Source organism: Aythya marila, assembly GCF_965140915.1.
Source record: "Aythya marila genome assembly, chromosome: 15".
Taxonomy (NCBI): Eukaryota; Metazoa; Chordata; class Aves; order Anseriformes; family Anatidae; genus Aythya; species Aythya marila.
In genome coordinates, this window is record NC_139056.1 from 6,467,994 (window position 1) to 6,480,622 (window position 12,629).

General features: G+C 65.8%; 2 protein-coding genes and 1 long non-coding RNA gene across 3 annotated transcripts; 2 read left to right on the forward strand and 1 right to left on the reverse strand.

The window, feature by feature from the left end:
- Positions 1 to 49: 49 nt before the first annotated feature.
- On the forward strand, positions 50 to 2,189 carry LOC309884007 (uncharacterized protein; the record flags this gene model as incomplete). Its single annotated transcript, XM_082772618.1, has 4 exons — positions 50 to 505; positions 1,556 to 1,660; positions 1,924 to 2,102; positions 2,165 to 2,189. 4 exons carry the CDS (start codon positions 50 to 52, stop codon positions 2,187 to 2,189), a joined length of 765 nt encoding a protein of 254 aa, XP_082628744.1.
- Positions 2,190 to 4,226: 2,037 nt separating this feature from the next.
- Positions 4,227 to 4,547, forward strand: LOC309884104. Its single transcript, XR_014318555.1, has 3 exons — positions 4,227 to 4,257; positions 4,352 to 4,447; positions 4,525 to 4,547. It is a non-coding gene; the product is annotated as an uncharacterized lncRNA (long non-coding RNA).
- Positions 4,548 to 6,172: 1,625 nt separating this feature from the next.
- Positions 6,173 to 12,175, reverse strand: UBALD1 (UBA like domain containing 1). The gene is made up of 3 exons (XM_082772540.1): positions 11,995 to 12,175; positions 7,950 to 8,009; positions 6,173 to 7,226 (listed from the first exon to the last, which is right to left on the reverse strand). Exons 1-3 carry the CDS (start codon positions 12,100 to 12,102, stop codon positions 6,906 to 6,908), a joined length of 489 nt encoding a protein of 162 aa, XP_082628666.1. The 5' UTR covers positions 12,103 to 12,175; the 3' UTR covers positions 6,173 to 6,905.
- Positions 12,176 to 12,629: the final 454 nt, after the last annotated feature.

Genomic DNA, 12,629 nt, shown 5'->3' on the forward strand with positions numbered 1-12,629 from the left:
CCTCCCCCCCCCGAGCCCATGGCCCGGCGGTCCCCGGCCGTTTGGTGGGATGGGGCCGGGGCAGAACCCTGGGGTATCACCGGGTAACGGGGCTGTGACCTCAGCCCCGGGCGGGCAGCCCCGGGAGCTGGAGGCAGCAATGAGCGTCTCAGTCACGCTGGCGGAGCTGGCGGACGTCGCCTTCCGCACGCCCAACGGCTGCAGCGTCAACGCCGGTGCCCTCCACCTCCTCCTGCGAGGCCTCCTGGAGCACCTGCAGCTGCAGGATGCCTCCACGCAGCTCTCGGAGGATGAGAGGGGGCTCCTGGAGCCCGGGGCTGGGGCTGGGGGCAGGCCCCGTGCCCTCGTCCTGCAGGCGGAGGGGCGGCCAGGCAGCCCCAGAGGGTCCCCGGGCACCACAGAGCCGCCGACCCCCAGGCAGGACGCGGGCAGGCCAGGCACCGACGCATGCCAAACAACACAGCTGACGAAGAGGATGGAGGCGATCGAGGAGGGCATGACGAAGGTCAGCAGCCGTCCTCGGGAGTGCGCCCATCTTCAGTGGGGTGCCAGGCTGCTGGCATGGCCCTGTGCCGGGCGTCATCCTGCCCTACACGGTGTCCTGCCCTACACAGGGATGTGTCCGTGTGGTGCCTCGCCAATGCAGGGACTTCTTCGTGGGGATCTCTTTTGCCCTAAGACTGGAGAGCCTGGCAAAGTGTAGAGACATGTTTCTGGCTCAGCTGCTACCAGCTACACTGTGGGAGTCTCAGTAAGGAGCAGTATTTTAACATGGGCACTGGCCAAAGGTCGTTTTGGCCACATTACACTTGTCTCCAAGGCTCTAGCAGCATAAACTCTGAGATTTGAGTCTGCTGGGTCCCATCCTGCCCTGACAAGAGTCCCCGCAGTTGTACTTGGGGCCTGGGGTGTCCCAGTGCATGCTGAGTCTCCTGTCTCTGTCCTGCGACACAGAATGGCTGAGCTGCAGATGACAGCAGTGCTGCCTCATGGGCACCTCAGGACCCCACCCACAGGAGATGTGGCCATGGCACAGGTTCAATTTATTTGGCTGTTAAAGTTTAGATCCCATGTTGGAAACACAGTATGCGGCATCATCACTCAAGTTGCACGTGGCAGCACAAGGATGAGCTGGTGTCCAGGCTGGACTGTGGACACCTCCAAGGCAGCACAGGGCCAGCCTGCAGTAAACCCAAGATTTCTTCATCTGTTGTGAGACCTGACAGCCCCAGGCTGGTCCCATCTCATATTTCATGAGCTCAGCTTTGAGCACGAGCCAAGAGCAAAGGGAAAAGGTGGCAGCACTTTGCCAGGGCGAGGCAGCTGGAGCCAGGATACATGTTCCCCTTCACCCTCTTTCATCCGAGTTTAGGGGAGCTCCATGGGTATGGCCACGGGCCAGCCAGATGTGGTTGATGCTGTGGGGCTGTGGCCCCTGTGGGATGGAGCCCTGTGTCCCAGAGACACCTCCGGGCTGCTCAGCCTCCCTGCTCACCACATCCCCCAAGCCTGCAGGGAGCCAGTGGCACCAGCTGAACCCCTCCCTGTTCCTCAGGTCACGGACAAGCTCCAGGAGATGCTCACCACCAGCTGCTCTCTGAAAACCACCATCGAGGCCTTCCAGGAAGAGCTGCAGCTGCTGAAGGACAATTTCCAGAAGGTGCGTGCGCGGAGCTGGGCTGGTGCTGGAGGGCCCTCAGCAGAGGGGTTGTGACAGGGATGAGATCTGGGTCTCGGGCTCCTTCCCACCCCAAGGAGGAACTGGGTGATGTGGGATCTGCCCAGGGGTTGTGGATAGACCTCACAGAGCCCCACCGTGGCCTGGGCTGGGCGCTGCTGATCCTTGCCTATCACTGCTGATACTGCCCCCCACCATGCCCACTCCCTGTGGATACCGGGCCCTCCCATGTCCTTGTTTATCAGGCTGGTCTGGAGGAGCTACGAGAGCGGGCGGCACAGCAGGACAAGCACAGCAACCTCCTGCAGAACATCCTGGGCCAAATGGTGAGCGGGGAGAGCCCCAGCAGAGGGGCTGGGAGTGGGTGCCCACGGCACCGGTGCTCAGAGGCACTCAGCGCCCAGCCCCTGCAACCGCCCTGCAGGCTTGGGGACAGAGTGGCACTGGGGGTTCTGGCAGGGTTTGGTGTCACTGTCCCCAACCCAGGGTTGTCCTCCTGCACCAGGGCTGATTTCTCTTCTGGTCACAGGCAGAGGTGCGACGGGAGCTGGGCACCTTCCCCTGGCAGGCCAGTGTGCTGTGCTCGCTCTGCAGGGTGTCCACTGGCGAGGTTTGTGCAAGCTCCCGCCTGCCAGGCTCTTTGCTGGGGGCTGTCCCTTCGGCTCTGGCATGGCACAGAGCTCTTCTCCTTCCCGAAAACCTCAGGGCTGTTCCATTTCAGCTTTCCAGCCGGGAGCCCAGCCCTGAGGCCCCCCAGGAGCCAGCCCAGGAGGCACAGTGCAGGCTGAGCTGGCTGCCGGAGCGGCACGTGGCCGTGGAGACCTGCATCAGCTGCCACGAGAAGCAGCTCCAGCAGCGTGGTGAGCACTCATGGCCCCACCACGTCAGCCCAGTGTGCTGGGCTGTTCCACTGGGTCCTTGCCAGGACCAGTGCGTGCTGGTGCCACACTCAGCCATCCCGGCTGGGTCCCCAAGCTGCTGCAGCCTCCTTGTCCCTCTGCCTTGCTCCCAGACACACCGGCACAGACGCTGTGGACGTGGCTGCTGCCCACGGGTGCCCTGGTGCGGGCCCATACCTGGGGGCTGGCAGCAGGGCTGGGGCATCTCCCCAGCCATAAAGCCAGCCGGGTTAGGGACAGTGCTGCACTGCTGGCCTGCTGGAGCCAGTGCTGCCTGGAGCAAAGCTTTGGTGTCTGTTTTCAGCAGATTCGGGGACCCTGGAGGATGTGTCCATCCGACTGGAGAAGGTGCAAGGCGAAGTAAAGCACCTGCAGGACAAAGGAGAGAAGGTGCCAAGATTCCCAGACCTCAGGGTTGCTGCCCCGTGGCCTGGGGTCTGCAGCCCATCACCCTGCTCGCCAGGACTGCTCTGGTGTCATCTGCAAGCCTCCTTCACTGCCTCGTGTGGGTGCCTGCCATGTGCCTCACCTGGGGCCACGTTTTGTCCTCCCTAGGGGCTGGATTTTGGCAGGGAGGTGCTGAGCCAGGTGGGGCAGCTGCAGGAGCAATGCATGAGACTCCAAGAGGCTGCGGAGCGGCTGTGGGCTGACACCGAGGACACCCAGGTGAGCATGGTCCCGGGCTCAGCTGAGGAGGAGCCACTTGTGCCGTGGTTTGTGTCCGATCTGGGCACTAGGAGCACTAGGCAGGTGCTAGGGCATGGCAGATGAGGCGCTGCCAGAGCAGGGAATGAGCCTTGTGCCTAGGGGAACCCCAAAAGGGGAACCCCGTGGGCAGGCAGGGCCGGGGGGCTGGCTGGCACTGTGCCCCTCAGAAAGCAGACGAGGCCGTGCTGGAGCCCAAAGCGAAGCAGGACGAGCTGCAATGCGCCATGGCCCAGCTGAGCGAGATGATGCAGGACCTGCTGCAGAGGATGTCCCTGCACGGCCAGGCCAGGCGGAAAGCCCTGGAGCTCGTCAGCGAGGTGGATTCCAAGGTAGTGGTGTCACCTGGGGAGGGTGGTGGTGACGGGGACACGCACCGGGGGACAGTTCCCCCGGTACCCTCTGCACCAGGAGGGTGAGCCCTGAGTCTGCCAATGCCAGGAGTCCCCGTGCCAGGGCTGGGCACGACCCAGGGTGTCCCCAGCGTCCCTCGGGGGCAGCAGTGTCCCCTGAAAGGGGCCTGGTGTCCCACTGGGCCCCTCTGCCCTCCCTGCACGGGTTCTGTGCAGTGCTGGCTCCCCTGCAGGCGCAGTGGGAGCAGGTTTGGAGGCTCAGCAAGCAGTGCCACTGCCAGGGGCCTTGCTTCGATACCAGCGGTCCCACCAGCCTCAAGAGGTGAGGGCTGCCGGGTCCCATCCTGTCCCGGCACATCCCCTTCTATCCTATTCCACCCTGCCCCATCCCATCTCCCTCCACCCTGTCCTTTCTGCCCCTGTCCCTTGCTGTCCCTGTCCCCTCCTGCCCTGCCCACCCCATCCTGATCCTCGTTGTCCCACGGGGTTCTGGCCACCCGGGGGACCTTGCGGGGTGGCTGCGTGCTGTCAGGGCACTCAGCAGCCCCCCGCGTTGCAGGCACCACTTCCACCCAGTGAAGTGCATCTCCTGCGACAGACCCCTGGCCATGGCCCCGAGGCCGTGAGTACCGTGCAGCCCCCCTGTGGGACCCCCCCTCACGCCGCACCCTCACTGGAGACCGCTGCCCGCCTCTGCCTTCCCTCCTCGTCCACAGGCACTTGGTGACGGTGCGCAAGGCCAGCCTGCACCTCCAGCCTCGTCCTGCCAGCGCCGGGGGCACCAACCGCGGGGCACAGCAGCTGCCGGGGAGGTGAGGGCTGCAAGGTGACACGCATTGGGGGTCCCTCGCCCTGGGCAGGAGCGCTAAGGGCAGTGCTCCCTTCCCAGGGACAGCGAGGGGAGCAACCAGGCCAGCCGGGGCCCCGTGACCCCCCCCAGGCCACTGTCCACCTCCAGCTCCCTCGCCACCGCCTGTCCCTTCGGAGCCCCCGCGGATTTCAGCTGCCAGCAGGTGAGCCCCCAGCCCCATGTGCCCCAAACCAGCCAAGCCCAGCCTCAGGCACCTCTGATGGCATCGGCTGCTCCTCCCTCTAGGGCCAAGTGGATATTTTGGGCATCGACGGGGTCATCTACAAGGGCAGGCTGAGCTCGCAGGCTGCCAACGGGAACATCGCCCCGGGCAGGGACCTCCCAGGTAGGGGAGCAGTGCAGGGGCACCACGTTAGCTCTGTCCCGAGCCAGCACATCCCAACGGGGGTGCCTCAGATCCCTCAAAACCCCCTGCAACGGCGTCCCTGCTTCTCGCCCTGAAGGCACGAAGTCCCCCCAGCCCCCTGCGGAGAAAACGCGGCGCACCCCCAAGTATGGCAGCCACTACGTGTCCCCCTACTCCTGTGAGTGCCTGTCCTGGGTGTCCTACACGCTGCCAGCCCCACCGCCTGGGCTCACCCCGCTCCCTGCGCTGCCCGGGTGCCACCCGGGGGTGTCGTGCCCCATGCAAGGCCGGTTGTCTCGCTGCCCTGCAGGTGCTGCCATGCGGACCAGAGCTGTCTCCTCGGGGGGCCGGTGGCAGGCCGCTGCGGGTGGCAGGACGGCGGGTGTCTGAGGTGCCCGGGGGGGCTGTAGGAAAGGGGCAGGAGCCTCGGGGGATCAGGGGGGTGGGAGTCGTGCTGCCCCGGCTTCTCCTTCCCCCTCCAGCTGCGTAACACCACAGGCCATAAAGATTTGCTCTGCTGCCGGCCCTGCGTGGTCCTTGGGTTCGCTGGGGCACGTGGGGGGCGTCCTGGGGGAGTCAGCGACCAGAGCCTGACCCCCCCAGTCCCTGTGGGGGCGTGCAGCCTGGCCACGGCACCAGGGCACAACCGCACCCGTGCTGGGGCTCTTGGTGGGGCTCAGGAGGGAACATCCAGCTCCAGCCCTCGTTGTCCGTCCTCTGCTGCCTCCCCTCCAAGGGCAGAGGCAGCCCAGGTGGAACCACCGCTTGTAGGAGCTACTTTAGCAACACAAAGATTGAAATGAATTACTGACCGGAGAGCACAGGGATGCAGGGGCACGGGGAGAAGGCTCAGCAGGGGCGGCACCCTCACAGGGTGCTATAAGGGGTCGAGAGGCCAAGGAAATGATCAGAGAGCTGGAGAACCTCTCCTGTGGAAAAAAGCTGAAAGAGATGGGAGCTTTCAGCCTGCAGGAGGCTCTGGGGAGACCTTACTGGGCCCTTTTCATAAATAAAGGGGGCTTGTAAGAAAGATAAAGACTTTTTATCAGGGCCATGTAGTGGCAGGACAAGGGGCAGTAGCTTTAAACTAAAAGAGGGCAGATTTGGGTTAGCTATTAGGCAGAAATTCTTCACTCAGAGGGTAGCGAGGCCCAGGCTGCCCAGAGGAGCTGCGGGTGCCCCATCCTGGGCAGTGCCCAAGGCCAGGCTGGGGGGGATTTGGGCAGCCTGGGCTGGGGGCCACGTCCGTGCAACCCCCCTGTGCCCCAGCCGGCCTTCCCCGCGTCCCACCGCTGCTGCGAACGAAGCAAAGACACGGGGTTGAAAGCAGAAGAGCGTGTATTGCAAGCGGCTGCGGCGTGTCCGGAGAGACTTCCAGCCGCCAGGAGAAAAGAACAGAGGGGTTAAAAATGATCCCAGTCTCTAGGGTTACACATTGTCATGCAAACAGCCCCGGGGCAAACCCCATCCCAGGAGGGCGAGGGGGACGGTGCCGCTCCCCAGTGCTCCCCCCAGCCCCACTCACCCGCTGGCCCACGCGGGGTGCGGGGGCAGCCCCTGTTCTCCTCCTCCTCCCCAAAAAACAAGCGGTGCGGGGCGTCCACCCCCACCAGGACGCGTGGGGCCGAGGGAGGGGGGACACGGCACGGTCCGTTCCGCGCAGCGGGGCGGCACGGCTGGCGCGGGGACCGTGAGGGGGTCTCCTCCGTTAAGTGTCACTCGCATGCAAACTCCAGTGTCCCGAGAGAGAGGAGGGGGTCGCCCCCTCCCCGAGAGCCCGAGCACAGCGTGGGCCCAGGCAGAGGCTGGCAGCGGCCTCGCGTCCCACGCAGCCTCCCGCTGTCCCTGGGGAGCTCCGTTCAGCTCTAGGACAAGTTAAAAACTACTTCAAACCAAACCCATGCAAGGCAGCTATTTGCTCGTGTGTGTCTCTGTGGCCGCCAGACGCCCTGGCGGCGGAGTTCCTCTCCTCTTCGGGGAGGGGGGGAAAAAAAATATATATATATATATTTATACGCAGGGGTCCCCGCCACGTTCGCTCTCCGCTGCGGCCTCATCTCTCTGCCTCCATGGTCACGTTGGCCTTCTGTTCTGCCGTGGCCTGCTGCGAGACGGCGGCCGGCCAGCCCGCGGGCTGCACCGGGGGGGCCGGAGTCCACATGCTCTGCTGCTGGCCGGGGGGAGAGGCCGCGGGCCAGGCGGGGTTGAAGGCCCCGTGCTGGGGCAGCGGCGGGGCCGGGGGCGGCGGGGAGGTCGCCATGGAGGCCACGGGGCTGCTGCTGTTGAAGCTCTCGGAAGCCTTGAGGCGGGAGAACATGGTGAGGGCGTCGGGGAAGTTGGGCGGCGTGGCCGGCGTGTTGGCGGGAGTGCACATCTGCGGGAAGGAGACAGGGGGTCAGGGGAGGCGGGCGGCTCGTCCCGGTGCATCGGCCCTCAGCGCGGCAGCGCATGGAGCCCCAGTGCCTCCAGCTGAGCCCCGGCTCAGGGAAGGACACTTGGGGACCTGTGGGACCTCGCTGCACAGCCCAGGCCCTCTCCTGGTAGGGGGGTCCAGGCAGCCTCCTGATGATGCCCCGCACCCTTTCCCCTCCACGCACGGCCACACAGCAGCCGCTGGTGCGGGCTGTGCTGCAGCTCCCTTGCTTTGCCAACTCCTTCTGGGTGTTTCCTGCAGGCAGCAGTTATTTAGGGCTCTGAAGATTAATCCTGTGGTGAGAGCTCCTGTCAGAGGGCCTGGGCAGGACCCCGCTGCGCCTCCTGGTGCCACCAGGGGCCTGCAGCCCTCTGGCTCCGCAGGCACCAGGCTCAGCCCCTGCCCCCCAGGAGCCTGGGCGCACTGCGGCCACGCCGGGCGTTTGCTCTGCACGCTCCAAATCCCCAATTGTCCTGGAGAGTCAAATGAGGCCACGGCAGGCAGCAAATCCCTAAGACACATCTGCCCAGGCAGATTACGGGCTGCTGGAGCACGGGAGTTAATGGAGCAGAGCCTGGGGAGCGCGGGGAGAGCTGAGGCGGGCAGCAGCCTCGTGTCCGCACGCCCCTGTGCGCGCACACCCCACGTGCGAAGCAGCGGCTGGAGAGGTGGGAGAGCACTTACCATCTGATGGTGGTGGCTGTAGGGGATGTTTGTTTCTTGAAAAAAAGCACTGAGAGCAGTCTGAAAGAAAACAAAAGGAAGATGTTAGCAGCAGCAGGGAAGCACAGCGCCCTACCTTACTCCTGTATGCACCAGCGGGGCTTTGTGTGGCCGTGGTGGGGGCAGCAGCCTGCCTCCAGCTCACTCCCTGCTGCAGAGGGCACTCGTGTGGTGCCAGAGCCACACTGCCCAGCGCCTTGCATCTGTTACCCGTTTTGGCCACCTCCTGGCAGAGCTGGGACAACATCCAGAACGGGCCCTGAGGGGCTGGGCTGCGCACGCCACGGAGCCAGCAGCAGCAGAAGTTGGAGAAGCGGCCACTTTGGGAGCAGACCCCAGCAGGGGTTTCACAACTCAGAGATGCTCTGCAACTGCTGCAGGCAGGGGGAGGAGGGAACCCGAACCCAAACCCAGCAGGGGAAGCGGCGCGGCAGCTGGCGAGACGCATGCCCTGAATGGGACGGGACCACAGGCACAGAGCTGCACAGGGCAGTGAGACTGAGCCCGCTGCAGCGTTTTGGTTTGCTTCCAGTTCAGAGCAGCCATAACCTGGTGGCTGTCATATGCCCATGGCACGTGACGGGCCGAGGAGGGCTGCACGGAGCGAGTGCCGGGCGCAGGCTGGCGGGGAGGGCAGCCCAGGCGCAGGTTTGAGGGCTGGGAGGAGACGGCGGCGGCTCTGGGGGCACATGGGGCTGGGCTGATGGAGGGTCGGCAAAAATGAAGCTGCCCCATGTTCTGTGCCAGGTTTTAGTTGAATTGGGGCTAGAAAACGGTGCTTTGGTTCGGCGGCAGGTTATACACAACAGGAACGTTCGGGCAGCGGGCTGGGCTCATCTCTGGGCTAAGACAAAGCCCCCACCATCCGCTCACCCCTCCCCGTGCCTCGGGTGTGAGACACGGGGCTGCAGCAGCACCGAGCCCTTGCTCCCCCCTGGCAGCCAGCAGCGGGGCTACCCGAGCTGCTCGGACACCCGAGAGGCAGAGGCAGGCTGCGCCAAGCCCGCCGCAGCCCGAGCACCGCAGCCACGTGAACGCTGTGCTCTCCTCCTCCCGGTGCCCACAGCCGCACGCTCGGGGACGAGCGTTGGCAGCTCAGCCGGCACGGGGCCTGTGGTTTCCTGGCTGAGCTGCTGGCAGGACCAGGCGGCGTTACCTGGCTGCTACACACCTCGGTGGGGGAAGCAATTGGTGCTGCAGAGCGTGGTCACTGCCCAAAGCAAGGCTGCTGAGGTGATTCCTGTGTTCCTCACGGGGCAGGCTGCGACCTCTGCAAGCGCCCAGCACCTCGGGCAGGACGTAACGGGAGGGTCTGCGGGCCTGGAGATCAGCCCCAGCACCGCGCCACCTTCGTCCCGGGTGAGGTCGCACGGCTCTGCCCTCAGACGCTATCTCAGGCAGCGGGGAAGGAGATAAGGAAGGGGGAAAACAGCAAACGGGAAGCAGGCGCAGAGGTGTGGGCACAGCCCAACGCCATAAGGCGATTAGAGCTGCTCTGTGCTCCTGTGCCCCCAGTGGCCTCGGGTCTGGGACCGTGCCAGCAGCGGGCGGGGGCACAGGAGGCCCCTGCTGTCCCCACACGCAGCCCCGGGATGAAAGCTGCCATCTGGGCACAGGACACACCACAACCACGGCCCCTGTGCCCCAAACACCGCGCTCTCCCCGCCTCAACCTGCCTGTTTCCAGAAGCAGCTCCTCCGCTCGCTGCTCCGGGCCTCGTGTACCCCCCAGCCACAGGGGGGGCATCCCCAGGGGCACCGGGTGCCAGGGCCATAAGGCCCCGCACTGATCGCAGCGTTTCTCCGCTCCCCAGGGTGCCAGGAGGCGGCGGCAGCGATGGGGGCCCCTCATCCCGCAGGGGCCCCCTGCCCCTCAGCCACAAAGGAAGGGGAAGGAGCTCGCTAGAGCATAAAGACAGCAGAAGAGAAAGTGGAAATCCCAACCAGAGCCACAGTGAGCAGAGCTGGGCACCTGCTCCTCCCCTTGCACAACCTCACCACCCTGAGCGGAGACACCGCGCTCTGCAGCAGCAAAAAGGCACGAATTGAGCTTTTTTTTTTTTTTTTTTTTTTAAACAGCTGACGTCTTCTTATTCTTCCCAAGCAGCCCCAGGGGCAACCAGTGCGTCAGAAAGCCAATTAATACTCTTCTACCTGAGAAAGGAGCCCGGTGCACTGCTCAGCCCCGAGCTCAGGCTCTGCCAACACCTCGCTGCCGGGGCCCAGCCGCGGTGGATGTCTGCTGCCCTTCCCGGTGCCTCCCCCAGCAGGGGCACCCATGGCCCCCCAGGGCCTCGCTGCCAGCCCCAAGTTGCCTCCTTCAGCCCCCCCTGATGTCCCTGCCGGTCCCTGGGAGCAGGAAGGCGATGGCAGAGTGCAGCACGAGGAGGCCCCGGGTTCCCTGTGCGACAGGAGCAAAGCCACAGCGAGCACAAGGGGAGACCCACGTGTTAGCCACGAGCTGCTGCCCATGCCCTGAGGACAGGGGAGCATTCCTGCAAAATAAACGGCTTCCTTGTCAGGGGCCCGGACACAGTACGGGCTTGGAGCAGCTCATCCTGCAGCAAAGGCAGCTGTACGTACCCCCAGAGCAGCTTCCCACCCGCCCCCACTCCCACGCACTGTCCCAGGCCGTGTTCCTTCCCCCCAGACAAAGCGCAGGGCCAGCAGGACACCAGGCAGCCAAACCTCTCCGCAGCACCCTCCCCCAGCAGCCCTCAGGGGATTGGGGCCGCCTGGAGGTTCGCTGCCGACCCAGGGGCTCCACCAGCAGGTCGGGCTCAGCGCAGAGCCAAACGTGTCTGACCAGGGGGGACGCAGGCCCCCGCCGGCTCCCCATGGAGCACATCACCCCACGGCCTCCCTCTCCCTCCTGCACCCCCGTGCAGAAGCAGCGAGCAGGGCTGGAGCAGGCAGGTGCTGCTCCAAGCACTGGCAAAAGGAGCCGGGGCAGCAGCCTGCGGGCACCAGAGGGCTCGCACCGTGCCCCTGGAGGAGCGCTGTGAAACCAAGGAAACCCTGACTGAAGGCAGCGGAAATTAGCGCTGAACTTGCCTGAACTCCACCAATTTATTCTCGCCACAGAGCCGGGCCAGCCAGCAAACGGGCACCAGGCTGGAATAACAAAAGCCTCAGCACATCGCATCCGAGAGGTGCGAGCGCTCCGGAGCCGGGAGCCAGCACCTCCCCGGCGTGGCTCCCCCGAGGAAGGCATGCCCAGCGGCCATTTTGCAAAGGGAATTATCTGACCGTTGCACCAAAAGTGAGTGGGAACACGGTAATGGCTCAGCGCAGCGCGTTTGTTTACAGCCCAGCTTCCTCTGAGTCATGTGAGCGCCGAACCGGCAGCAGACGGCTGTTTGGACTTGTGCAACTCGCCCAACGGTGGCAAAGTTCCGCCAGGAGCCCTTCGGAGGAAAAAAAGCAACTTCTGGGGGCTGCCACCAGCCCTCCTCCCGTCCACGCTGGGGTGGGGGGGTTTGCTCAGAAGGCCCCAGAGGGCCGCCGCCGCCCCGTGTTGGTAAACAAAGCCCTGGGCACGTCACGCACGCAGCGCGCCCGCCGCTCTCGCAGGGGCCGTGCCGGGCGAGGCGTGGGGTGGGCACGGCGGGGCACGACGCCTGCCGGGCCCACGAGCATGCAGGGCCTCGTTGGGCTTGGTTTGAAGGAGCCGGTGCGGCGCTGGGCACGCCGCCTCCGTGCACGCCAAGCGGCTGGCGAGGTGCTGCCGCGCTGCCTGCTCCATCCCACGGCCGCCACATCGCCGGGAGGCCCCGGGACGGGCTGCGGGGGCTGCGGCTCTCGCTCAAACCCCGAGCAGTGCCCAGGGCCCGGCGGCTGCACGGCAACGGCAGGGCCTGGGGCCACCGGGGGCTACCGGAGGGGGGGGAGCCGGGCCCGGAGCGCTGCGGGGAGGCCCTGAAAGAGAACGGGGGGCCCCCAGGACACGTCCCCATCCCCCCCTCACGTTTGGGGCCCGTCCCGGCCCCGGGGCGCGGCCGCCTCACCTCGAACTGCCAGTGCGCCGCCTGCAGCAGCTGCTTGGCCTGGTCGGCGGCGCAGCCGGCCGCCAGCACGAACTGGTTGATCATCACCTGGTGCTTGAGCTCGTCCATGGCCCCCCCCGCCCCCTCCTCCTCTTCCTCCTCCTCCTCCTCCTGCTGCTTCTTTTTCTTCCTCCCTTCCTCCTCCTCCTCCTCCTCCCGCCGCCCTCACGGCGCCGCCACCATCGCGCAGCCGGCGCGCCTCACGCCAATGTTTACTGGGCACTGACTCACGGCGCCCGGCCAGCCCCGCGGGGCGGGAGCGGAGCCCGCCCCCGGGGGCTGCCGGGATTTGTAGTTCCACCCCCTCCCTCCGCCGCCGCGCTGCCCCCCCGCGTAGCCGCCGCGCGGACTACAGCTCCCGGCAGCCCCCGCTTTGTTTGCAGGAGCCGGCGGGCGCTTGAGTGACGCGGCGCGTTGGCCAACCGCCGCCCGCCGTGCGGTAGTACCTGGCCATATATGGTCAACAACGCCGCTGCCCCCAATGAGAGGGCGGCGGGGGCGGGCCCGGCTCCGGGCGGGGGGTGATGGCGGGGGGGGGGGGGGGGCGCGGTGTTTACAGGCGGCCGCGTGCCGCTTCCTGCTGACGTGCGGCAACG

Excerpts from the sequence above, each read along its gene's own strand:
- UBALD1 (XM_082772540.1), bottom strand. The coding sequence starts at position 12,102 with ATGGACGAGCTCAAGCACCAGGTGATGATCAACCAGTTCGTGCTGGCG. Across the intron at positions 8,010-11,994 it reads CGGCGCACTGGCAGTTCGAG|ACTGCTCTCAGTGCTTTTTT; the intron begins GTGAGGCGGCCG and ends GTTTTCTTTCAG. Across the intron at positions 7,227-7,949 it reads ACAGCCACCACCATCAGATG|ATGTGCACTCCCGCCAACAC; the intron begins GTAAGTGCTCTC and ends TCCTTCCCGCAG.